This window comes from Cyprinus carpio, chromosome A9, assembly GCF_018340385.1.
Source record: "Cyprinus carpio isolate SPL01 chromosome A9, ASM1834038v1, whole genome shotgun sequence".
Lineage (NCBI taxonomy): Eukaryota > Metazoa > Chordata > Actinopteri > Cypriniformes > Cyprinidae > Cyprinus > Cyprinus carpio.
The window spans coordinates 2,383,045-2,410,179 of record NC_056580.1 but is presented as its reverse complement, the minus strand read 5'-3'; the positions used below and the strand labels follow the sequence as shown (position 1 = coordinate 2,410,179).

General features: G+C 38.0%; 2 protein-coding genes across 3 annotated transcripts in view; both read right to left on the bottom strand.

Moving 5' to 3' along the window:
* The window catches only part of LOC109105479 (mitogen-activated protein kinase kinase kinase 20-like), a 28,435-nt gene extending 11,316 nt beyond the window's left edge, over window positions 1–17,119 (bottom strand). Inside the window, exons 1-12 of one of the 2 annotated variants that reach the window (XM_042763163.1) lie at window positions 16,968–17,119; window positions 12,945–13,134; window positions 11,607–11,694; window positions 8,696–8,797; window positions 8,023–8,088; window positions 7,920–7,948; window positions 7,670–7,807; window positions 6,889–6,975; window positions 6,733–6,807; window positions 4,559–4,665; window positions 2,999–3,134; window positions 1,219–1,960 (exon numbers count right to left, since the gene is read on the bottom strand). In XM_042763163.1, coding sequence (XP_042619097.1) covers window positions 1,724–1,960; window positions 2,999–3,134; window positions 4,559–4,665; window positions 6,733–6,807; window positions 6,889–6,975; window positions 7,670–7,807; window positions 7,920–7,948; window positions 8,023–8,088; window positions 8,696–8,797; window positions 11,607–11,694; window positions 12,945–13,103 — 1,224 coding nt within the window. In that variant the 5' untranslated portion in view covers window positions 13,104–13,134; window positions 16,968–17,119 and the 3' untranslated portion in view covers window positions 1,219–1,723. Of the gene's footprint in view, window positions 1–1,218; window positions 1,961–2,998; window positions 3,135–4,558; window positions 4,666–6,732; window positions 6,808–6,888; window positions 6,976–7,669; window positions 7,808–7,919; window positions 7,949–8,022; window positions 8,089–8,695; window positions 8,798–11,606; window positions 11,695–12,944; window positions 13,135–16,967 lie in introns of those variants that run through there. The other variant, XM_042763162.1, reaches the window with a different exon arrangement.
* Window positions 17,120–18,207: 1,088 nt separating this feature from the next.
* LOC109105477 (rap guanine nucleotide exchange factor 4-like) overlaps window positions 18,208–27,135 on the bottom strand; it is a 55,997-nt gene continuing 47,069 nt past the window's right edge. The window contains exons 17-31 of the mRNA XM_042763161.1: window positions 26,891–26,969; window positions 26,618–26,768; window positions 26,447–26,535; window positions 26,048–26,078; window positions 25,878–25,956; window positions 25,575–25,715; window positions 23,488–23,591; window positions 23,260–23,385; window positions 21,848–22,026; window positions 20,404–20,494; window positions 20,240–20,290; window positions 20,056–20,143; window positions 18,978–19,042; window positions 18,841–18,895; window positions 18,208–18,756 (exon numbers count right to left, since the gene is read on the bottom strand). Coding sequence (XP_042619095.1) covers window positions 18,626–18,756; window positions 18,841–18,895; window positions 18,978–19,042; window positions 20,056–20,143; window positions 20,240–20,290; window positions 20,404–20,494; window positions 21,848–22,026; window positions 23,260–23,385; window positions 23,488–23,591; window positions 25,575–25,715; window positions 25,878–25,956; window positions 26,048–26,078; window positions 26,447–26,535; window positions 26,618–26,768; window positions 26,891–26,969 — 1,460 coding nt within the window. The 3' untranslated portion in view covers window positions 18,208–18,625. The remainder of the gene's footprint in view (window positions 18,757–18,840; window positions 18,896–18,977; window positions 19,043–20,055; window positions 20,144–20,239; window positions 20,291–20,403; window positions 20,495–21,847; window positions 22,027–23,259; window positions 23,386–23,487; window positions 23,592–25,574; window positions 25,716–25,877; window positions 25,957–26,047; window positions 26,079–26,446; window positions 26,536–26,617; window positions 26,769–26,890; window positions 26,970–27,135) is intronic.

The window sequence follows — 27,135 nt, the reverse complement described above, 5'->3', positions numbered from 1 at the left end:
GCGACAAAAATAAACTGTGCGGTTCTTTACGAACACTAAAATGTTCTTTTATATAACTGAATGAATACAGGAAGCATAAAAGCAGTTTGTGTTTTGATTAATTTGCTTATGATTAGTAAAAAATTAGTAGGTGTGTCCAAAATGTATTAGTGTATATTTAATTTAATTTAATTTAATAGTGTATATTTTTTAGGTTTACCTGTTAGTGCCCATGGTACACTGCGTGTTTTAGGCTAATATTGTTTAGTTCTAAATAAAGAGCTATCCTTATTAAGACCAGAATTGCTCATTAATCATACTGAAATAATATCTGACAATAAAATACTGCGTGGAAATTAATTTGAACCACACTATCCATATTTTTCTTTTGACCCATGATGCTTTGCGCAAATAATGGTAGTAACTTCCGCTAAACTGTAAACAATCAGCAAAAGGTTTGCTCTATGAATGCAATTATAAACATTTTCAAACTGGGTACATTCCAGTAAACACAGCTAACAGGGAAGAAGTGAAAAGACAGAAGCATCTGTGTGAAAACAAACCTGCAAAGCGAGGTGAGGATTTGGGGAGATAAACAAGGGATAGTGCATTCCAGTTCATTATTCATGGGATATATCATAAACTAAATCAGGAGAGCAGACCACAGATGTACACTGTAAAAAATGATTGTGAATTTAACAGTAAAAAACTGTAAAAATGCTACAGTAAAAACATATTAAATGGTTAAAGGTAAGTTCCCCTACTTTATACGGTGAAAACTGTATTGGACATTACATGTAATTTTACGGTAGCACCGTTTTTGGAAGTGAAAAAGTATGTATAATTTACAGTGAATAACCGTAAATTGACATTCCCAGAATTCCCTGCATTACATTTCAAATTTGATGGTTTTTGTTGTTGTTGTTGTTGTTGGAATAGCTTTGTTTCTTCTTTGTTATTTCTTATCAGTTTTGTAAATTAGGGTTGCATGTTACATCTAATGTTGTTAAAATAATGTTTATTGCATTATTTCAGTTTCATGTGTGTTACCGTGATGGTGTTTAGTGTTTGTTTGAATGATACGGTGCACCTTCTACATATGTTATTATTTAAAAGCTGCTTGTGATGGGCTTTGGTCCATCATGTGACTTTCATCACCACCTGCTTTTGATGGTTATCAGTGTATTACAAAGGTACAAAACAGATTTCAGTACTTCAGTAGGTTGGTATATTAACAGTATATCAGTTAATGAAATTACGGTATTTAACTGTAAATTTAAGTTAAAGCAGTAAAACCTAAAATGTTGCTACCGTAATTTTTTTACAGTAGAATTCTGGCAACCACAGCTGCCGTTTTTTACCGTAAATTTTATGGAATTTGTTTTACAGTGTGTAGTATATGTTGTCTTTTGTTATATACTTACAGCGGAATACAAAGGAAAAATGAAAATAATCATATCACGCCACAGATATTTTTTTCATATCACGTCACATTAAAATACCATGTTTGTCGTTATTCTTCTGAGGTCTGAAAACGTAAAGTGCACAACTTAATCAGTCAAACTGACAGATAAGGATTATTTATAGTGCAACCTTATGATTTGAAATTATTTGTTTTGGTCAGTTTGACCGAAAAACAAACCGGAAGCGCCTCCCACTATCTAAAACGCAGTAGGCTCGCTAGGAAATAAAGTGGACAGGGTAGGCAAGATTAACGGACACCCCAAACCAGTATCTTGGGGTCCTAATCACTGTCATCAGATGAGTCAAACACAGCTAAGCTCAAAGGCATGGGGATCTTGTGTCCCTGTGTAAGCGAGTTCAGATTGACCGACGGGAACTCCAGAGGAAACATCTGATCAAACTCCCTCATGATGGCCTGCAGCTCTCCATCACACGACGCCTCTGAACTCAGTTCCTCCTCCACACTCGAGTCAACGAACAACTCTGAGCTTAACGCTGCCGCCACAGGAAGAAAGAACTGAGAGGACAGATGACAACAGAACACAGAAAGAGTCAAAAGGACAAAGACAGGGAAAGAAGAAATGAAGGAAAGGAAATCAGTAACGTGAGATGTGAACGGTGATTCAGAAGATAGTGATGAGGGCAAAAAGCGTACAGCTGAAGACACGCAAGCGATGAAAAGATTGCACTTCCTTTTTTGCAACACTTTAAATAGTCATGAAACAAGCTAATAATGTTTCTGCTTCATGTGTTTATTCATACATTGTTCCTGTAGCTCAAACAGTAAAGCACAGCACTCGCACGCCAAGGGTGTGGGTTTGATCCACATGGAATATGTGATCTGACAAAATATATGCCTTGAACGCGATATAAGTTGATTTGCATGAAAGCGAGCGACTGCACAAATGCATAGCTATAAAGGATCTGCGGAGGCTGTAGTCTGGTTTAGCTGTGCACTGAAACACTGCATCCCATGATGCTCAGGTGAGCCGCAGGTAACATACGTGAGTGGCTTGTTTTAATGTGTGTTAGAGACCTCTTAAAGGAACAGTTCACTCAAAATGTCACAATTAACTCACAGAACAACACAATTTGTACGGACTACTTTTTCCTTGTGTGCTTAATTGTTTTAAATGTGTACTTGTAGTGTACTTAAAAATCTTCTAGAAAAAAAAACTGGATTAGACTTTATTTTAAGGTGTCTTTGTTACAGTGTAATAATATATTTAAGTACTGAGTAATATTAATTAACTACATGTACTTACTATATGGTTAGGGTTTGGCTTAGGGTTACTTGCATGTAATTATGCATAATTAATTCTTATTATAATTGTAAGTACATGTAACAGTAGTAACAAGGACACCTTAAAATAAAGTGTTACCAAAAACTGTAATTGCAGATAATGTAATATGAATGTAAATGTCAAATGTTAATGTCAAATTAAATGATTTATTTTAAAGTACATTTTAAATCATTATGTTTTAATAACAAAATTTTAATATACACCTATTTTGTTGTGTTGACTAAGATACTAAAGCACATGTGTAGACTCACCGGTATGTTGGACTGCTCGATGAGCTTTCTCTCCCACATCTTTAACCGTCTCTCTCTTTCTTTCAGCACTTGTTCTTTGGTGCTCAGATCTCTCTCCAGCCGCTTCAGACGCTCTAGAGTCGCCTCGATCTCACACCTGCTCACACAGTACACTTCATATTCATCAGCACATGACCACTGTTCATTAACAGAGCAATCAGTGATTAGCTTGTTTGCCACTGACAACATACCTATTTTTACTTTTATTTTTTTGCATAATGTGGCATACATTGATGTACATAAAAAAAAAAAAATATGGAGATATACATATATTATATATTTAGGATTAGGTGACATTTTATTTTATTTTTTTTTACATTACATTTTTACAGTTTCTTATAATTATTTATTATTTTGTAACACTTTATGACAACACTCACACTTTTGGATTGCACTGACAATTTTAGCAATATAATTATAAATTTCGCTGGACTTTGAGGCCAGAGCAACTGAAAAAAAAAGAAAACACATAAAAAAAAATATATATATTAAGAAATTTGTGTTTAAATATGTTACAGTAACTGAAAAAATAAATAAATAAATACTTTTTGGGTCTAATAGTGCTCATAGTTTTTGTTAAACCTGTATACAAATGTCCCATTTTAGACACACATGGTGTCTGTACTGTTACTCACAGGTATGTATTTTGTATTAAAATATGTTTCCACATGCTCTAACAAATGGCTATATGGTGTTTTGAAGAAATTGATGTTTTTGTATGCTGATTTCATTGGGTTGGCCATCTGTCACAGCATACACAGCTCTGCAATTTGATGGAAGAATAATGGCTGAATGCTGTCTTTATTCTCTAGACAGCATAAATGCTGCTAAAGGTGAGACATTTTCTCAGCTGATCGGCAACATTTAGTGCAGAATCGTCCAGCGGTGTTTCTTTAATTATAGGTTTGCACAGTCAAGCCTGAGTCATTGTCCTTTTGTAATATTCTATGTAACCAGCAGATGGAGCTACACACTCTCTCCAGACAACAGTTATTTATAAATGAACAGCAACTAGAACTCAACTCCTCAAACTCCTCCCCTCTCGTTTAGCCCCGCCCCCTGCGTTCTCCCCTCCAACCCCAAACTTCCCGTGTGATTGATTTCCTTCTCAGTTTCTTTTCAAACAAACGCTGTTGAAATTTCTCATTCACATGCCCTCAGTTTGCTCTTTTTGGCCCATCACACTTCTTGTCTTCTCTCCCTGTTTCTGTGGCTCTGTGTGGCTGTAGGGAGGGACAGGAACCTCTTGTCCCTGTATTGTGGCCCACTTCCAGTCTTAATATAGCATCAAACACCCAGAACTTTCTAGACCAACAGTGCACGAAATGAGTGAAGAGACACACATGGTAGTGTGTTTATTATATTATATTATTACTTATTTAATTTTACTTAAAACTTTGCAGTATTTAAACTTTAGTTGAATTTTGTGTTGCATTTTTGTGTAATGTAGTAACGCAAAAAAACATCATCAACTGGCAGGAATATGATATTGATATTTGTGCAGGATGTGAGTCAGTGTACCTCCACTCTGCTTTATTGTGCAGGAAGGTGTTGCACTCCTCAGGTAAGTGACTGTCGCTCCACATGGACTCCAGCGTGGACAGGATGTGTTTGAACAGCGGCCTGTCCTACAACACCATCACAACATCTTCATTAAACCAGCAGCATTTCACTCAGAGACACGTCAAATCACCTTCTGAAATACTGAGCTCAAGACTCTGAACATTTATACACCAGTGGTTGGCGCAAAAAATTACCTGGCCAGTAAAAGCACACTCTAATCCTCATCTTATCAATAAGATGTACCTCTACGTCTCAGACTGGCTCCATCACTAGGTTATTTTTAATGAAAGTTGAAAGTGCATTTACTTGAATTAGCGTTTGGCACTGCAGACTAATTAGCAAGAGGCTTTTTTAATAACATTTGTTGTTGTTGGTCATTGTTTGTCAGAAAGTTAATACTGTGTAATTTCTATTTAGAGATTGTACAGCACATTGGTCAAAGTTACGTTGTTTTAACTGTGCTTTATAAATAAATAAAAGAAAGAAAGAATAAACAACACTACACCAAAATGCAGCCTAGTGAAAAAAAAGGTGAAAAAAAAAAAAGAGTACTTATTACGGTAATAATATACTTAAGTGCAAGCTGAATGTAATGTTTTTGGACACCATGATAGTTGCAATTAAATAAAAATGTATTATAGTTTAAATTTGTGTTGAATGCAATTAGCTGAATTAGCTGAAGTTGCAATTTAGTACTTTTAAAATATATTAACTTTAAATGTAATATCAAAAAGTACTTTACATGTACTTTAGAATTATTTAAAATGTAATTTAAAGTAAAACTTTTACTTAGACTTTATTACTTAAGTGCACTTTTTAAAAGTCTGCTTAAGTGTGTTAAGAAACATAGTCATAAACAGTGTTGGCCAGGTAATCCAAGTTACGTAATCAGATTACTTTTATCAAGTAACTAGTAAAGTAACACATTACTTTTAAATTTAAAGTAATATTTTTTAAATAAGTAACGTTTTACCATGTATTCACTTTCACCTCTCCTGTGTTGAGAGAAATCGGGAGTGAGGCCTTTACAGTAGCCAGAAATATAACTTCGGTTTTTTTTTGTTAAAAAAAAAATTAAAATAAATAAGCAAGCCCAGCTCTGGTGACAAAAAGTAACAATGCATTACCTTCCATAAAAAGTAACACAATTAGTTACTTTTTTATGGAGTAATGCATTATTTCTAAAACTTACTTTCCACAAAACTGGTCATAAAAGTGTGTCTCTCTAAGAATACTTAAGTAGCTCTTTATTTCATTAATATATAATATCTGAAAGTACTTTTTAAAGTGGAAGTACACGTTCAATACAACTTTGCACTTCTTTTTCACAAGGGCTTGTGAGGTTGAAGCGGTTCATAAAACAATTAGACTGTGACACGTTAACAGCATTTTCAATGAAACATGAAATCATGAAGCTCACTAGAAAGAGTGTGAGTGTTCAGAGGAGTGTGCCACCTGACAGACTGAAACTGAGAGGGGGAAAAAAGCCCTGACATGAACTTTGATTGGATGAATTAAAAATGTCAGGATAAGAGACAGTCATATATTAATAAAGACAGCGGTTATTAATCTCCTGACCAAACAGCATGTCTTATCTATTATTCATGCATTAATGCTTTTCACTTTAACGTGGAGTAAATACCAATCTACTTAAGCACTGCATAATTACTGTATTGGGTATACTGCAACATATTGCTACTGCTCTGCAATGCATGTAATTATCTAAAGTTTATTGTATGTTTGCATTCAATTTATACTGTATTTGCTAAATATGATCTCATCGGATAATCATACAGTAAAAGAGTTGATTCACTTGACGTTTGCACGAAGCCTAGATTTATGCTTTCGGTTTGAATGGAAATCTTATGCAGTTTTAGAGTTAATGCAGTATGTGAGCACATAGAGTAGGAGAGAAGCAAATAAATATAAAAGGCTGACACTAGATCTGGGCAGAATGTATGCGACTGTATGTAATTAGTGTATGACTTTATCTAGAGACATTTAGCAACTTTTCAAGCAGGCCTTATCTGCTTTCCACTGAATGAATTTGGAAGCAGTGGTTTATTCTGTGGTCATAATCTGTGACATGACCTCATTTACACATCAAGTTAAACATGTATTTGTTGTCTTACTTTCGGTTCCGTCACCCAGCAGCTTCTCATCAGACAGGCAAAACTGGCCGGGCAGCTACTGGGAATCGTCAGCCTCTGCAAAACACACATGAAACATGTCATAAATAATCAGAGTCTGAGCTGCTGAAGACACTTCCTCAGTCACACGGCCTTCACCTCGTTCTTCTCCACCACCAGCCAGGCCACCTGCAGCCCCTCCAGACCTTTGAAGGGAACTTCACGAGTCAGCATCTCCCACAGGACCTGAAAGAAACCCACTTAATATTCACAGCTGTATGATCAAGAGAGACTCAGTGCATCAAACAACTGACTACACAGTGCAGCCACACTGAAAAAAATTACAGTTTGGACCCAAAAAAATAAATAAATGTGAAGCTAAATTTATTAGTTTTTCTCAAATTATATTGATATTTTTTTATGTAATATTAATCCAAACATAATTTTTCTAAAAAAAAAAAAATTAAAAAAAACATTCTCAAAAAAAGGGTAATTTATTGTAAAGACCGTAAATCATATTTATAGCCATAAGCCTTTAATGTACAGTAGGACAATGTAATATTTTTTGCCTTTTTACACCTTTTACAACCATAAAAAGGCTAAATTATATATTATCACTTAAGATAAAACTAAAAACGTGTTGTTAGCCAATGTTTCATTTAGTTCATTAAATAAGCAAAGACAACTTTGAAAGTCCTTAATGTTTATCGAGATTTTATTCAAATATGCATCAGATTTTATGTAATATGGACTATCTAATAATAATATTAATGATAATAATAAAATTAAAAGGTCACATCAACACTGGTGTCAAGCAAAAATACTATTTAAACAACTACAACAATAAAAAACAGGTGTAAATGAAAAACCAAGAGCTTCACTTGAAATACAGTATATAAATGAGACGGTTGTTTCACGTTTTTGACGCTCGCGCACTCACCACTCCGTACGAGTACGTGTCACAGGTCTCAGACACAGGGAGGCTCTGGATGACTTCAGGGGCCATCCAGGGAAACGTGCCCACCAGAGACATGTGGGTGGTGTGGGAATGAAACTTGGACGCCCCGAAATCACAGATCTGAGGACATGGAGAGCACAATTAATGAGCAGATTGTGCAACAAGGGTTGATTTTTCATCTTTAACTAATAAAGCTTGGTTCTGTGTGTATGAACAGACAGTCATCATGTACCTTGGGTACTGCATCTGCCGTCAACACAACTGGAATGAAAACACACAGAGGTGGTCAGGACACAGAAAATATAGCAGCAAATATTTAGAGAGAACTGTTATACCATTTCGGGACTTGAGGTCTCTGTGAATGACCGTAAACGGGGCCTCGGCGTGCAGATAATGCATGCCTATGAGAGGAAACACAAACTGAGAGTTTGATTTTGAAATAGTGATTATTTTACTGAAGGAATGGAACATATGTTGCTTCTCCTGCTTCTCAGTTTTTAGAAACACACAGGAGATGTGTTTACAGTAGTGTGCTTACAGGCATGTTTAAACGCTGAAATGTCAAGCTTTTGTTCTTGTCAGTGTGCTTCTATAATGTCCTTTTCTAGGCAGACAAACATGTGGTTAAACATCATGCTTTCAGTTTTTGTCTGGTGTTGTTTGCTCCATGTAAACAGTGATTTATGTATACAGATTGAAAGCAAACGGGTCCCTTACTTGCAGATTTGAAAGATCAGATATAACTTTGCACAGACAAGATTGGTCACTGTTTATATCACACCAGTGTCATATTGCCGTGTGTAATTTTAACCCAAACAAGGCAACCTATTTCACTCGAGTATGTGAAGGCAAATGTCAGAGGTGGGGCACATCCCTAGTCCAGTATAAAACAGTATAAGCATTTCTGCTAGACTTCCAGTGCAAGTGTGTTTTGTTGTGCATTTAATCTCTTTTCCTTTTTATTATTTTTTTTCTCTTGATTTAAGTGTGTGAGAGTGTGTATAATACCTTTAGCGATGTCCATTGCCCAGGTCATAATCTGCTTCATACTGATGTCTTCACTCTCGGCACTGGACAGATAGTCGAACAGAGATCCACCGCTGGCGTACTCTACCATAACACAAACACACACATACACAGAATGTCAATTAAAATGCCACAGAATGTCACACCCCTGTTCTCATTATGTTGTGTTTTCCCTCCACATGTGTTCCATGTCCCTGTTAATTAGTTATTCCATGCACCTGTGTTTCCCCTATTATCCTGTCTTTATAAGCCCTAGTCCTTTCAGTTTGTGTTTGTCGGTTCTTCCATGTGCGTCTGCCATGTGCTCTGTGCTCCCCATTTGGATTATTAAAGACTCTCGTTTCGTGAATTCCTCGTCTCCTCGTTCCTGGCTTCCTTGACTCCTTGCATAGTGTGACAGAAGAACCGACTGAAACAGTTTATTGCATGTTTCCCCTCCATTCACCGCCTTTGTGGAGTGGACACTGGTGAGAAATGGATTTAATTGCCAGTGCCACTCCCGACCCAGAGCCCAGCCCGCTGTGTGGAGCTTAAGCCCGAGCCCACCGATGACAGGGAGCCAATTCCCGCCGCTATCTGCGAGCCAGCGTAATACTGAGCGACTGAGTGTAGGATCGCCCTGGACGGAGTGCCCAAGCTGTCAGACCAGGTGCGAGAGCCAGCTACAGAGCCCACCACAATGGAGAAAGCCGCGGACGGTGTAGAGCGGAGAGGAGCTCCACCCCCTGCATCACGGTTGAGAGTGAGCAGGGTATGGACCAGTGTTGGTGCCAAAACTGGGAGGGGATCTAAGAGGGAGATCAAACTGTCCCCTCTCCTCTCCGTCGTCTCCGCTGTTCCTGTCCAGCCCTCCTTTGTCCTTGGTTCCTCCGTCCAGCCCTAAGGGGGCTTCCGGTCCTCAAGTGCCTGCTCCTCAAAACTACCCGTCCTCCCATCCGCTTCAGCCTCCTCCACCGCTGTCGTCTGGCAGCCCCTCTGCTCGCCCTCAGCCCACCATCAGTGCGGTGCGAGCCCTGCGGGACTGCCATCCTCCAGCGTCACCGGGGTCGGAGTATCTCTCACCTCCGCCTCCAGCCTCTGAGGTCCGGACTCCGCCTCAGCCCATAGACCCAGCGGCTCCACCTCGGCTCCTAGCTCCCTCGCCTCCACCATCATCCGTCAATCCATCAGGCTCCCTCGTCTCTCCGGCTCCTCCTTGGTTGGGCATCGACCTGCCATTGCCTCTGGACCCCTCTCCTCTGGCTGCGCCTCATCACTCCGTCCTACCAGCTCCATTGGGCTCCTTCCTCCCGCCAGCTCCACCTTGGTCCTCAGTCACTCTGGCTCCACCGCGGATCTCCGCCCCCACCGCCAGAGCCCTTGGCTCCACCCTGGCCCCCCAGTTCCTCGCCGTCCCCCTGGCTTGTTGGCTCTCCGTCCCCGCCTCAGGCTCCTCCACCTACTCCGCTGCCGTTGGTCGGCCCCCTGGAGTCAGCGGCCATTCCTCCTTCATGGCTCCTCCCTCCCTTGGCTCCACCATGGGTCGACATCATAGCTGTGGCCTGGGTCCTGCTGGACTCCTCCTGCTCCAAGCTCTTCCTCCCCGGCTCCTCCCTCCATCATCTCCTCTCTGGACTTTGTCTGCTGGCCCGTCCTCTTGAGCCTCCTCCCTAGTTCCCACCCACTCCCCTCCCCATGTTGTTCCTACAGTGCGAGGACGCACCTTCTGGGAAGGGGTAGTAATGTCACGGCCCTGTTCTCATTATGTTGTGTTTTCCCTCCACATGTGTTCCATGTCCCTGTTAATTAGTTATTCCATGCACCTGTGTTTCCCCAATTATCCTGTCTTTATAAGCCCTAGTCCTTTCAGTTTGTGTTTGTCGGTTCTTGAACGTCTTCCATGTGCTGTGTTCCCCATTTAGATCATTAAAGACTCTCGTTTCGTGAATTCCTCATTCCTGGCTTCCTTGACTCTTTGCATAGTGACAATATATACACACATATATAAATTATAGCCCTGTTACAAATTGATTTATAACAAGTCTCTAATATTTATAAATTATTTATTTAATAAAATACTGTTTTATATTAAAAATTAAAGTAAAAGCATGTTACACTACACAACGTTTTCCCAAAAGAATGCAAACTACTCAAATATAGAGAAATACCACTAATGTATGACTTAGTATTAATAAGTTTAGCTTTGCTTTAGGTCACTATGAGCACACATCAGATAATATAATGGTCAGGTAATCAGGCTCAAACAGGGACACACACACACACACACACACACACACACACAGAGGGGAAATTAATAACCTCACGGACAAAGCTGAGCTGGTCATAAACAGCACCTTCATTTGCTCTTATTACATTTACTTTTCATAAAGAGAGACTCGACGCTCTCTCAGTACTGCAGACCAAAGACTCTTTACAAAGCACTTTATGATCTTTAACAATCACTGCAGCTTCACACTCGCTCAGCACAGCAGGATCTGGACCGAAAGGGAACTTTAACCGGCCTTAGATAAACTGAGAAATTTGCATTTCCTGAAGGAAGTCCCATTGCTTGCAAGTCGGCAAAAATAATTAGATAGAGACAGATATGACACTGACATGTAATATCAAGAATAGATATACAAAAGAATTTATTATGCAAATGACAACAATGACACAATTTTCCAACTTTAATCTTCATTTTCTTAAAGTAGAGTATTTAGAATAAAGACAAAAGAATGATTTTTATTAAAAAGACTGAAATTATCTAACAAACAAAGTCTGCATGGAGTCTGTATGTTAATCCTTCCAGCTGAATTAATTGCAGAAGATTGTTTGTGGAATATCACTACAGCCGTGCCCTGCAAACAGTGTAATAAATGCTGCGTTTCAGAGTGATGAGTCATGTTCGACTGACCTGTAACAATCCCATAGTTGGGCGCTTCCAGAATCGCTCCATAAAACTGGATGATGTTTCGATGACTGAGAACACTTAAAATCTCTGCCTGGAAATACAGCCAACACAAAGATTACAACAACATCAAAACGAGGAACTATTCAATATATCTTTGTTCTTTCCTAATTGAATGCAATAATGTTTCATTAAAAAAAAAATGGTATAGTCAGCATAACAATTAACCCTTTAAAGCCTACTGTGTCATGTTTGATACACACATTTCTAAATGATCACCATTATCAAAACTTTGTCGTACACAATTCACTACTTGCCTTCTGTCATCTGATTGATAGTTTATACTTTATTAACAAGTAAAAGAGTTTGCAATATAATTGTAGTGGTCCGCATGTCTTCTTGCTATGAAATCTTTATTGATTTTTTTATGAAGTATATGTAAGAATAACTTTTATATGGTTAGTAATGAACAACTACTGGACTGAAGCGACTTAGGTTTACTTGATTATCCATACACAATTTTTTCTTTTAGAAAAATCATGTTTGAATGTGACACAGCAGGCTTTTGAGAGGAATGTTTATTTGTTCATCTCTCATCATCATCGCACTGCATTAAATGTTTAGCCCCAAGAATAAAAACTACAGCGCTTTGATCATAAAACTAAGCATTTAGATATCATCTAAAGACATCTAAGACATATTACTGGAAAATATAGAATAACTACTGATATTTATATGCATTTTATGTAGCTAAGTAAACTGTTATAAAGACCATTGAGTTACATTACAAGCTGTCAGAATTTCATCTTACTTTTTATGTTTTTCTGCTCCTCCATATTCTCCTATAGCATACTATATGAACCATAAACACCTGATGTAATGTCAAATATGACCATATTAGATTTGAACAAATTTAGCAATCATTTTTGGAAGAGCTCCACTTATATGAAGTGAATCATACTTTTGTGTGATTTTACTAACTTTTTAGGCAGTATTTTAATCTAATTTTTTTTCGCCCAAATGCATCCAAAGTCATTATGCTCTAAAATCACCATGTGAAGAACAAAGACAACAATGAATCTAGCACTTAAAAGTAAATACACTTCACCCCAAAGACAAACACTGCACTCAGCTAAAACTAATATGACTTAATTATGTGACAATTTTCTCTTAAAGACATAGTCTATGAATTTCCCTTCACAAAAGCCGCAGTGAGAGTGCGCGACTCTCTGCGTAATCGCGCCGCTCGGACTGGAGTCGTCACACAGAGAGGCAATTAAAATGATTATCACACTGACAATTAAAGCATGTGAGCATAAAAGCTGGGGCGACTCTCACTCCCACCTCTTTTTCAATCTTCAGAAGCTTTTTCACCGCCACCTCTTTGTCCTGCGAGAGCCAGCGGGCGCGATACACGCTCCCGAAACTCCCGCCGCCGCAGTTCTCGTAGAAGAGGATGTCATCGAATCTGATTTGCACAAAGGAGGCGCCCAGAGATGCCATGGCATAATGGCACTTCGAAACACGCTTCTCCCTAAAGAATGAAGAAAAGAGGAGAGGATGAGAAGAGAACGAGCGACGAGGCTCCTCAGAGGACAGATGTTGTGATTTGATCTGCCACTGAGAGATCTGCTCACTTTTACTCCAGTGAACACACACACACACACACACACAAACACACACACACACAAACACACATGAGCAGATGTGTTCTGAAACACACACACACACACACACACGTGAGCTGTCAGACAGAATCCACTCACTTACTCTAACAAGTTTGCACAAGTGTCACAGGCTGGTGTGAACGTAATGTGTGAATGCGGTGTGTGTGTGTAGGCCTATGTGTTTTTGTGACAGCACGCATGCCTGTCCTGCTGGATAAGTTGAACACAGGTTATATTTAAAGGAATAGTTCATCCAAACATGAAAATGTCCTCACTCTCAGGCCATCCAAGATGTAGAGAGTTTGTTTCTTCGTCAGATTTGGAGAAATGTAGCACTGATTCACTTGCTCACCAACGGATGCTCTGCAGTGAATGGGTGCCGTCAGAATGAGAGTCCAAACAGCTGATAAAAACATCACGATAATCCACAAGTAATCCATAATGCAACATTTCTACCCCCATAAGTAATTAATATCAGAATTTTTATTTTTGGGTGAACTATCCATTTAATAATGGATTCTTTTATTATTATTATTATTTACAAACATACATCTGCTTCACAAGACATGAATTGCTGGACTCGACATGACCTGAAGTGTGAGTAGCCGAAATTTTTAGCAAATTTTCTTTTTTGTGTGAACTCTTGTTTAAATCAGCAGAACTCCTAACAACAAGGTTCAAGGTTTGGCGTATGATCAACAAACGGACAGTCCCTCCCTGCTGCCTGCCTCTCTGAAGATGTATGAGGCTGATATTTCTCTCGCTTGTCAATGTTTTAGAGGGAATTCCTCATATCTGCAATCAGAGCACATGACACGAGCTCATCCACACACTCATACTTATCTGAGATCAGCTGACAGCAGAGTACTACTACTAGCGTAGATCATATCAGCAGCCGGCACCTCTTGTGAAACCAAAGTTATAACACAAATTATAAATGCATTAAAGCAGACAACGAGGAGAGAAAGACAGAGCAAATTGCTGCTGGTGTATTGTTCGTTTTTTCAGTGCAGTAATTATGGATTCTGGAGGGCTGTGCTGGGCTGCTGGGGCGCGCAGCAGGTTTGAGCTCCACTCTCACAGAGGGACGCCGCGGCTCTTCCGGAGTTTGGGCCGATTTATGTTATATTTAGCAATGCAGGAAGCAGAACGACTCACTGGTGCCTTACATCCACACACACACTCACAGAAGAGAAAGAGACTCTAGTGGATATATAAACCTACAGAGTAACACTGCCACATCTTTATAAATACAGTGGCTCCAAAACTGTTTGGAATGTCATTGAATCAGGTACAAAATATTAATGCAAGCTGCAGGAGATTTCTCCCATAGCAAAAAAAGAAGTAGACTTTAGCATACTTTAAAAAAGAGCACCTATACTTCAAATGAATAATCTGAATTACATGATAGATACATTGTCTGATTGTGTCATCTTTCTTTCAAATAAATTACATTTGCTTTGATGTTTTTTATCTAATGCAATGACATGCATGCAGTTTTAAGTATGTCTTAAGCGTCCAGACACTTTCTTATATCATGCTCTCTGCACTCTCTTGTACAGTATTTCCTCACTGAATTATGAGCCAATAAGATGACAGCGGCTTTCCTCCAATCATATCTCAGCACATGGTCTCTGCACTGGAACAGAAAGTAAAAGTGGCAGAATAACTGGGATTTTTCTCATCACAAGTGAGTGAAGGCCTGTGTGTTCATACACAGACTAGCCCAGTGTTTCCCAACGTCAGGCGTGCCGTGAAAATTATCAAAGCTTTCTATCTCTATTATATTTCGTTATTATTATTATTATTATTTTAAAGCAATCCTAGTCATATTTATGTCTTTTTGTAGGTTTTTACAAATTTTTAACCGATGAACAGCATTCAGAAGATCTTTTGACGAAACCTATTAACGCCATCAGATCCTCAAACTGTCCGTGAAGCCTCATAACCTCATAAGATTCAGAGAGAAGTGCTGCTCAGTCTGGAGACAGATCTCTCTTGTTCACAGTGCAAGAGTAAATAAAGAACTGATAGAAAGAACTGAACTCTCTTTGCCCTATAGAAACACGGTCTATAAAGGCTAATGTTTTTGTGAGTTTAAAGAGCAGAGAAGAGTCTTAGCATCTGGAGTCTAGGTGTAGGCCTAGCTAATATATTGCAAAACACAGATCAAATATTAATATTATAATGGCACATGCAAGTGTCTGATCATATACAAAGCCACAATTCCAACTCAGACGACAGTGTTTAATTATAAAAAAGAAAAAAATAGCCTAAATGTTTTCCGTTCCCTGCTGAAACAAACAAACACACAAAAAAACAGCTTAGAACAGCCTGAGCTGATTGGCTGGTTATAGCTGTTTTTTTTTGTTGTTGTTTGTTTCAGCAGGGTTTCCTGAGAATGGTAGTGGTCTTGGACATACAAGGTTTCTGCACGATAGCGACGATATGTCAATTATCTATGACCTTGCTCAAGTTTCACATTATATGTGAGTACTAATTTTAATATATCATCCAGTTTAAATATGCTATTTGTTGCAACGTTTGTGCGATTTTGCTATATTTCAGTGCCTTGTGGTGTGCCTGGGATTTTTTTTTTTTTTTTTTTTTGATCAAAGCTGTGCCGTGGCTAAAAAAAGGTTGGGACGTCGACTAATCGCGGGTCCTATAGAGGGCGCAACAGGACAAGAAATCTTTGAACTCCATTTACGCTCAGTTTCCACACAGTTAAAATAACAAATAAATGCATGCTCCGAAAGCGCTCCACAAGACACATGTGATTATAGCCCCGGGATGCTGGAAACTGAACAGGAGAATGCACGATTCACCGCTGCATTGTAATTCAGTAGCACGGTCAACACTGTTCTGTGATTTCTCAGCTTAGAAACTGAAAGGTTCTTGCATATATTTCTTTGTAACTAAAACCCACAGCTTCACTGTAATGCATAAATCTTTACAGTGCTTCTTAATCTGGATCTGATTCAGAACGAGCACAAATCTGTGAGAAATATAACAAAGACAAGAGAACTGATAAATGAGCTGTTATGGGAGCAGTATCTGTGTTCAGGCTTGTTTGTTCATCAATGACGCCATCAGCGATTATAGACTTTCATCACATAAATGTCGAAATCTGGAGCAATGCAGCGGACAGCAGAATGATTTCAATACAATTCATCAACTAAACCTCATCTTTAATTTACTGAAACTATATAAAGTGATGTAGGAAGGCTATTCCCTTTCTTACAAATCATAAACGCATTATTACATTATAACTACCATGTAAGAACACACAGAAGAACCTTGACGTAAAACATGAAGAATATCAGAGTACCATCTGATACATCACTGCACATGATACCATTCTAGTTCTGTAAATGATACAACAGACTAGAACTGCTGCAAACACTAAAAGTTATATGAACAGCTATATTAACTCTTTTCTATATTACGCTACACCTGGCTCTTAAAAGAAAAGCATGCTTACAACTGTATCATTGTTCCTTATTAATAATAAGTGATAATTTCCGGAGTATTTCATCAGAAACTCTCCCTGCCCTGCAGACAGACCCCTACAGCTTCCTGATCCACATCCCACTGTCATCCCAGACACACACACACACACACACACACACACACACACACACACACACACACACACACACACACACACACACACACACACACACACACACACACTTACCCGCACTCCTGTACTCTGCTGTCAGTCTTCCCGGGAAGATCTTGCTTCTACTTGTGACTCGGGCTGATATTTCCAGCGTCCGGTCACTTCGGTGACTTCACGTGTAACAACTTCTTCCTGATCAGAGCCGTCGACATCAGCGCTGGGCGCAGTGACGCAGCAGACCCGGAGAGAAACAGCGACACCCGGCGGACACAACACACCGGCGCGACTGTAGCGAGTGATCCTGCACACCTTTTAGGATGCGATTCAAGACTTCTTATAATATAATAAATAGCGTTTTAAAAATATATAATAATTAGCGTTTTAAAACAGATTTATTATGGTCACTGTTTTCAAAGTTAAATATAAAATATCAATTACACATAATAGAATTTATAAATATGTATTCATTTGAATAAAATAAAAAGAAACCCTATTTTTAAATATGTATTTACAGTTATTTAAGTTATTTATTTTAACATATAATCATATATTAAAATCAGTTTGAATCTATTATGAAAATGGGATCAAGATACGATGGAGATGTATCAGTTATATTCTGAACATGTGATAACAGTTTTTGTGACCTGCTTACTAAAGAGAATCTCTTCTTGTGCTGTAAGCTAAATTAACTGAAAGCAATACATAATTATGAATAAAAAAAATATAAAAAGACATGGCATGTCTGTAATGTGTCGTCTTATGACAGTTTTATTTACACAATACACACAGAGGTATAAAGTTTGCAGACAAGCCACCAGGCTTTTGAAATGTGGTCATATTTCATCATTTCACCATTTCAGTTTTTTTTTTCTTCATGCATGAGATGATATAAATATCTTAATAAAATTTACATTTAAAAAAAATGTAGAAATGAAATTCTAAATGTTTTTAGATGATTGATATACACTAACACTCAAAAGTTTGGGGTTGGTAATATTATAATATTAAATGTTTTTGTAAGAACTCTCCAAAGCTGCAATTATTTGATCAAAAAATACAGTAGAAACATTATAACATAATATATATATAATATATATTTTCCACAAAATATTATCAATAATAATAATAATAATAATAATAATAATAATATATATATATTTTATTGATAATATTTTGTGGAAACCGTGATATATATTTTTTAGGATTATTTGATGTTTTTGTTGTCAATGCGGTAATTTTTTTTTTTTTTTTCTTTGTTTTTTTATTATAAGATTTGATGGTTTTTAAGTTTTTTTTTTTTTTTTGTTGTTATTGATGTAAAAATAAAAAAAAAAAAATATGACCCCAAATTTTTGAACTGCATTTTTAAGATCAACATAAACTCAACAAGCTCAGAATGTCCTTCGAATGATGAAAAAAAAAAAAAAATTCTCCAAAAGCTCCCACAGGACAAACTCTTTGAAAGAAACTTTTCAATAAGCTCATGATTACAAACTCTACAACACCATGGTGTCCAACTGTTGCAAACAAAACCCGAAAGAGAGGGGAACACCTCATCCGTGGCAGAATATAGGAAGGTGATAAACAGAGGTCTGCACTGAAATGAAGCCACGCTTTCAGACCAGCAGCCAAAGAAAGGGAAAGCCCTTGTGTGTGCATCAGCTGCAGCGGAGGAAGGCTTCTGTTCACGGACAGCTCGAGCTTATCGACTGGCAGAGGTGCAGCGGCACTCATCAGGTCCGGCGCGGCTCCAGTCTGTGGGACAGCTGGGACAGGGTACGCTGGTTATCAATCACGCTGATGTGACGCACGTAGCTCCGCACGTCCTGATGGCTTTTACCAGTCGCCTGCGGTGCTTCTTGATCTACAGTGATGAAATCGAGAGAGCTTTGCTGAATCAGATGAACTCAGACATGATTCTGATGTTAAGTTTCTACTGTTGTCTTACTGAACGGCTGACTCCGGCAGTATCTCATGATTCTGACTGTGCTCGCAATCATTCTCTGGAAAACACACAGGAAACATTGAACAAATCTAATTTAAGACCATCTCAGAGACGGTGAGAAAGATCCCACACAAACGTACCATTTTCTCAAAGTTCACCAGTCTGTCAGTAAACGTCTTGTTACCTTCATGCGTGAAAGTCATGTCTGAAATGCAAAGATTGACCAATCAGAATCAAGTATTCCACAGCGCCGTGTAATAAGCACTAATAACCTTTTTTTGTATTATAAGACTGAACAGTTCTTCACAACGTTTTGTGGTTTCCGTTAAATGAGTATTTTGACGCTTGACTTCATCAGAATATTGCAGTTACTGTAACCTGTTATTAGTTTCTCATTGTTTTGATTGCACACATAATGTACTGCGTGTGTGAATTATTATGTGTGAATAAATATCCAAATGTACAGTATGGTAAAAGTATAACTGTGCTATTGAATTTATTGTGTCTAATTTTGTTGTATACTCAATATGACATTTTATAATAATTATTGTTATGATGACGATGATGAATCACTGTTGTCTTAAATTAACATACATATTTAAATAGAGACAATATTTATTATACATAATATTTTATTACATATAGGGGTATTATTTATAAACATTTATTTGAATAATTATTCAAATAAACCTAACAAAATTACATTTTCAAAAAAAAATATTTACAGTCATTATAGCATTATTTGAAATTAAATTTACATTTTGACCACAAATAAAATTTAACAATAAATTAATAAAACACGTTTTTATTAATGAATGCATTTATGAAAAAAAAAAGAAATGAGTTAAAAATGTGGAAAATGCTACTAATAGGACCATATAGATGTGTCACACTTAATTAATAAAACACATATTTTATTAATTAATTTAAAAATAATTAAAAGCTTGGAGAATGCTTCTAATAAAGCTGTGCCACACATTGTACTAATTCATTAAACATTTTTGTGGACAAATATATTGGGTGCCTCTATGTCTTCAACTTTTAATTTGAAATACACAGTATACAGGAGGAATTCCCATATTTCTATTTATGACATTTTCTGTTTTGCTGACTTTGCTAAAATGCCACAACCATGTTGACTGGTGTGTGTGTGTGTGTGTGTGTGTGTGTGTGTGTGTGTGGGTGTGTGTGTGTGTGTGATTGCAGTGTAAAGCTCACCTTTAATTAATAAAGGCATGAAGGGAATGATAGGCGGCTCTAACTTAGCCATCGTAAGTCGATACGCTCGGTGATTCCTGGAGGGATCCTGCAATGAGAAATGAAATCCTCTTTAAGCAGCTTTGATGTCAGGTGACACGTTTAGGTCACTAGCAGATGAACTACAGTACCATGTTGAACTCACCATCAGGTTTTCAAACTCTCCATAAGACTTCTTGAACTTGCTGGGCAGCTTCTGTGAGAAAGCACATCAGAGAATCAGCGTTAAACATGGCACCAAGTGTGTGTGTGTGTGTGTGTGTGTGTGTGTGTGTGTGTGTGTGTGTGTGTGTGTGTGTTGATGCTCACCTCCCATGTCTGACTGAGCCGACAGACCGCCGGGTTTCCCAGACCCATGATAATGGCAAAGAATGAGTTCAAATTCCTAAACTCTTTACAGCTTAAAAAAGTGAACACACACCATTTAGAGTAGAGCAGACTCTGTACTGATTCACACACATCACACAATCTTTACTATGATACACATCTATCTATCTATCTATCTATCTATCTATCTATCTATCTATCTATCTGTCTATCTGTCTATCTATCTGCATGCACTTACTATTATAATAACAATTACTTATGCATAATTACATGCAAGTAACCCTAACCACATAGTAAGTACATGTAGTTTAAGGTATACTCCACCCCAAAATGAAAATTTTGTCATTAATCACTTACCCCCATGTTGTTCCAAACCTGTAAAAGATTTGTTCTTCTTCGGAACACAATTTAAGATATTTTGGATGAAAACCGGGAGGCTTGTGACTGTCCCATAGACTGCCAAATAAATAACAGTGTAAAGGTCCATAAAAGTATGAAAGACTTCATCAGAATAGTCCATCTGCCATCAGTGATTCAACCGTAACATTATGAAGTGACGAGAATACTTTTTGTACATGAAAAAAACAAAAATAACGACTTCATTCAACAATTCCTCTCCTCTGTGTCTCTCCAAACCAGCGTAGCACCATTTTGGCAAATCTGAGCAATACGCAGGCAGCGTACACTCTTCTGTGTCAGCTGCGCTGCGTCGATGCGCTGTTTGCTTTCAAACCAAAGCATAAATACACGTAAATAATGTATCCTTGTGGCGCGGCTGACACAAAAGACACAGAATCTGACACTGCTCAGATTTGTCAAAATGGCGCTACGCTGGTTTGGAGAGACACAGAGGAGAGGAATTGTTGAATAAAGTCGTTTTTTTTTTGTTTGTTTTGTTAGTGTTTGTAAAGTATTCTCGTCGCTTCATAACGTTACGGTTGAATCACTGATGACAGATGAAGTATTCTTTTCATACTTTCCTGGACCTTGACACTGTTATTAACTTGTCAGTCTATGGGACAGTCACAAGCCTCCCGGTTTTCATCCAAAATATCTTAAATTGTGTTCCGAAGATGAATGAAGCTTTTACAGGTTTGCAACGACATGGGGGTAAGTGATTAATGACAAAATTTTCATTCTGGGATGGAGTAACCCTTTAATTAATATTACTCAGTACTTAAATGCATAATTACACTGCAACAAGGACACCTTAAAATAAAGTGTAACCACTTTTTTATCTAGTTGTAATTAACATGCAATTAGACGTCCAAAATCATTACATTCAGTTTGCACTCAAGTATATTATTTTACAGTATTATTTCTGTAAAAAACACTTAAAAGTGTACTTTTTTTCACAAGGGAGGAGATGTGCACATACAGTACATTAATATCATTAACACACACATACACATGAGTAAAGACTCACTGCGCAGCGATCTTGATGAACTTCTTGAGCAGCTGGACGCGTTTGCTGAGCGTGGGACACAAACAAACCTCTGTGACCACCCACAGCTGAACCTCATTAAAGCGCCGCAGGAACAGATCCAGATTAGCCGTGGTCTTCTTGAAGTGCTGACGGCCAAACGTGTGGTAGATCAGCTCATGCTAAAACACAAATACACAGACACTTACTATAACTCTACTGGAAATGGTGATTAATTAAATACACACATACTAATACAGATTCTTTTAGAACTCCTGTGAAACAGAGGGACACATTATCATACTTTTAAAAAGAGTACTTATTGCAGAATTAATATACTTTAAAATAATATACTTAAGTGTGCTTTGAATTTAATGTTTTCAGACAATTAATTGAGTGCATTTAAATCAAAATGTATTGTATGCATATATAATGTACGGCAATTAAATTATAATTTAATTCATATTAAATGCTATTAGCTGAAAGTACATTTTATATTCAAAAATATATATATATAATTAGTACTTTTTTATATGCAATTTCATAATCAATTTCATAAGCACCTCTATTGTCTCTTTGAAATATGGTTAAAGTGTACTGTTGAATGCACAATGACAAGCTTTACGGTAAACTAAAATATATTTTGTTTGTATATTATGTCATTTCTATTGCAACTTGTCATGTATTTAATGGATTTATTTTATTCAATATATATATATCATGTATTTAAATATACAATAATACCTTTACATTTAATACTGAATAGCACACTACCAGTTAAAATAAAAAAAAAACATTAAGATGTATTTAAAAGTAAAACTTTTAATTTGAGATTATTACAAAGTGCACTTTTAATTTTTTATTACTGATTGTATTTAAGTGTGTTCTTGGAAGTGTGCGCTATTTGAGTATACATAAGTGGCCTTTTATTTCATTAATATTATATTATCTGAAAGTTCAGTTTTTAAGAGATTAGATCTGAATACTGTTTGAGGTTGTTGTACACAATATGTGCACATTGAATGAAATTAAGCACACTTATTTTTCACAAGAGTATGTATGAGCCTTGATCAATGTTTATATTTAAAAAAAGAGGCTAAATTAAATCTGTTTAAAGTATAAAGTGTATAAAGTGATTGTGTCTCTTTAAACTGGGATCAAACTGCTTTATTCATATGGATTACTTTTACAATGTCTTCATGAACTTTTAGAAATTTTGGACAGAATCGATGAACAGATATTCCTCAGGTTTCATTCAAAATATCTTAACTTGTGTTTTGAAGATGAATTAGTCTTGTGGGTTTGGAACGACATGGGGGTAAGTGATTAATGACTAAATTTTCATTTTTGGGTGAACTAACCCTTTAAATGAGAGTCATTTTAAGACAGAATGACAGAAGCAGAACTGTGTGTACCTCATGAACGCAGTCGAAGAGCTCCCAGTCATAGAGAGTCATCTGATGAGCCAGATCTTTAGAGCTCATGAGCTCAAACGTGGACATGGAGCCTGCAGACGGACCTTCCTGCTCCGGCAGCGGGGTCTACATGCACAAGACAATCGCTCGATCAGTTAATCAGCCAGTCAGTGAATATATGTTTGGTCCTGTGTGTTTTAAATGCAGTCTCCGGGGGCTCTTACACACCAAAGAGTCGATCTGGTCCCTCGGGCAGACAAACAGACGGCCATTAATACTCAGTGATGAGAAGATGGACACATCTGATGGCTTTAGAAGCTCTTTATCTGAGAAACACAAACACAAAGTCATCAGAATTACTGCTTTTAAAGACGTCAGTTATCAGCTGCTTCTCAAAGTACTTTATGCAATATTGACGTCAAAAAGCAAAACATAAGATTTACAACTGATGAGTAGTTTACACTTTAGAATAGGGGATGCAGAAAGCTTTGTAAATGATGTATTCATGCATTTACAAAACATACTCTGAATACTCTGTAGTGTGTACTGCAGTGTAAGTGCTGACTGCTGAGGGTTAGACAGATGTCTTCTCTGACACACCTGGAGTATTTTAACGCTGTGAGATAATAGTACAATGTTGACATGTCAATGATTTACAAGTGATTAATAATATATTAACTAGTAACTTATTAACCATCTACTAAGTATCTATTTGATTATCTCATGATTTGCTATTTTTTTAAGATAACTTATGACAGATTTGTAAATCGTTGGCATATTACTTAATAATCATTTTTGTGGTGTGGGTGTGTCCATGTGTTTGTGTGTGTGTGTGTGTGTGTGTGTGTGTGTGTGTGTGTGTGTGTGTGTGTGTGTGTTTGTGTGTGTGCGCGAGTGTGTGTGTGTGTGTGTCTCCATGTGTTTGTGTGTGTGTGTGTGTGTGTGTGTGTGTGTGTCCATGTGTGTGTGTGTGTGTGTGTGTGTGTGTGTGTGTGTGTGTGTGTGTGTGTGTGTGTGTGTGTGTGTGTGTGTGTGTGTGTGTGTGTGTGTTGTGTGTGTGTGTGTGTGTGTGTGTGTTGTGTGTGTGTGTGTGGTGTGTGTGTGTGTGTGTGTGTGTGTGTGTGTGTGTGTGTGTGTGTGTGTGTGTGTGTGTGTGTGTGTGTGTGTTCTAATATACAATATACAATTGTGTGTGTGTGTGTGTTTGTGTGTGTGTGTGTGTGTGTGTGTGTGTGTGTGTGTGTGTGTGTGTGTGTGTGTGTGTGTGTGTGTGTGTGTGTGTGTGTGTGTGTGTGTGTGTGTGTGTGTGTGTGTTTGTGTGTGTGTGTTTTTTTTTTGTGTGTTTGTGTGTGTGTGTGTGTGCTAAAATATAATTTTTTTTGTGTTTGTGTATGTGTGTGTGTGTGTGTGTGTGTGTGTGTGTGTGTGTGTGTGTGTGTGTTTGTGTGTGTGTGTGTGTGCGTGTGTGTGTGTGTGTGCGTGTGCGTGTGTGTGTGCGTGTGCGTGTGTGTTCGTGTGTGTCCGTGTGTCCGTGTGTGTGTGTGTGTGTGTGTGTGTGTGTGTGTGTGTGTGTGTGTGTGTGTGTGTGTGTGTGTGTGTGTGTGTGTGTGCAGTGTGTCAGCACAAGGTCACAGTGTAGCAGATGTAACTGGAGTGATGTGTGTGCAGTGTGTCAGCACAAGGTCACAGTGTAGCAGATGTAACTGGAGTGAGATTAGAGTATCTGTCTCAGGGAGCAGCAGCACTGGGTTAAAAATTTGTGCGTATACACAGAAACGTGTCTCCGTGTGGACGGGGCCTGGTAGAGGAGAAGCACTGAGATGCAGTGTATAAGTAAGTTCTGCAGAAATGTATTTAATAAATGTGATTTTAATCAATCAACATTGAATTAATAATAGGAAATGGCTGTCAATACAGCGATAAGAAATGGAAAATAGCAATTAATTGAGAGTGTGTGTGTGGTCATAAAGATTAATGTGTGTGTGTGCCTACTTAACCATATTTTGGGGACAAATTTGCACCAAAAAGTGAGCTAAACCTGACAAAATCTCCAAAAACCTCCCTTTGGGGACATCTTCATTTGTAAAACTGGTATAAAAACAAAGTAAACAAAGTTTTCTTTAAATGGTAAAAATGCAGAAAGTTTTCTGTTAGGGGTAGGGTTAGGTGTAGTGTTGGTGTAGGGTGATAGAATATACAGTTTGTACAGTATAAAAACCATTACACCTATGGAATGTCCTCATTTAGATAGCTAAGTAAACGTGTGTGTGTGTGTGTGTGTGTGTGTGTGTGTGTGTGTGGTGTGTGTGTCCGGTGTGAGTTGAGGTGGATGAGCAGAAGATCATCTCCTGACCCCAGTTTATCGGTAACGGCGGCGATGACCTCTCTGACAGACGCAGCGACAGGCACTCGGATAGTGGAGTACGTATGATCACTGCAGTACACCTTAAAGAGGACCAACACACACACACACACACAACACACACACACACACACACACACATTTGAAAAGAACACTGACATTGAAACATTCTTCTGTTCTATGATGGATCTCTCTCTTACATTATTGATCCCACTCAAAATAAATAAATCAATAATAATGTCGGATACAGACTCACTCTCGTCTGTGCTTCTGATTGGCTGTTTCTTCTGCAGTCGGTCGTTCCCCGTGCTGAACTGACGCAGCAGGACTTTGTGCTGAAATGAGAGAGAAGGACTATCACATGACACTTATTCAGCACCGAAGAGAATACTACAGAAACTCTGTTTGTTTTTACTGTCCCCTCACCTTTTTCTGAGAGGGCCGGCCCTCCTCACAGCTGTGAATAAATGTTATGAGTTTTTATTTATATGCATTTAAGTAAGTTTGTCATACTGTTATAAGGATCTCAATGATTTACAATACAAGCTATCTGAATATCATCTTAATATTTGGTCTTATAAATTGACTAAATTGCATAATTTTTTCTCAGGGCCTCTGAATAAAACATATGTGTTTTTTCCATCTTGAGTATCAGCTTCATATTAGCACTTTAACATAGTATATGAGCAGCAAAAGCTGGATTTATCAAATATAATACCCAACAAAAACACAAATGCAAAAAGCTAAAAAGAAGGTGTTTCTGGCTATGACTTCATATGTCTAAACAGGGTTGAAAATCTCTGATCTGTAAGACTGTGCTCTTACTTCTGTCTGATGATCTTCTCTAGTTCAGGCAGCTGGTCTTTCAGAGCTGGAATGAGTCTGGACTCTTCACACACGGTCTCATTAAACTCCTGCGACAAACAACACGCTCAGACTGACAATGAAACACACACTAAATCACAGCGGGACCAGAAGGCTCCCGAAGCTGCTGACCTGGAGGAAGTTGAACGAGCTGTCCTCCTCCTGCAGGTGGTCTGTGTTGATGGCGGCCCACTGTAAGACCAGACGAATCACCCTGCGCTTGTTATTGAGCGCGTACTCCACCCGCTCCTGTTCACTGCCCTGAGACGGCTGAGCGTGATAGGTGAACGAGAGCTAAGGACTTCAAAGCCACACACAAGTACAATCTGAGAGTTCAGTAACCATCTCATTTGTTGAATACAGTTATGTATTCCTTCAATCAGTCAGTAGAGCTGGAAAGGATATTGGGCCATGAGCAGAGGACACAGCTGACTGTTTGGGACAAAAACACAGTGCATAAGCAAAAAGTCATCCAGAGCGGGATCTACAGAGACAGAGAAAAAGAAAAATGATTGACTTCTTCAGTAAATGCATGTTATGTATGTTTCATTTATACACTGTATAATGTATATGTACAGAGTTGCCACTCTTGATTTTCCCTGGACATTTCCATTAAAATGTTTACTGTGTAATAATTTTGTGAAATATTA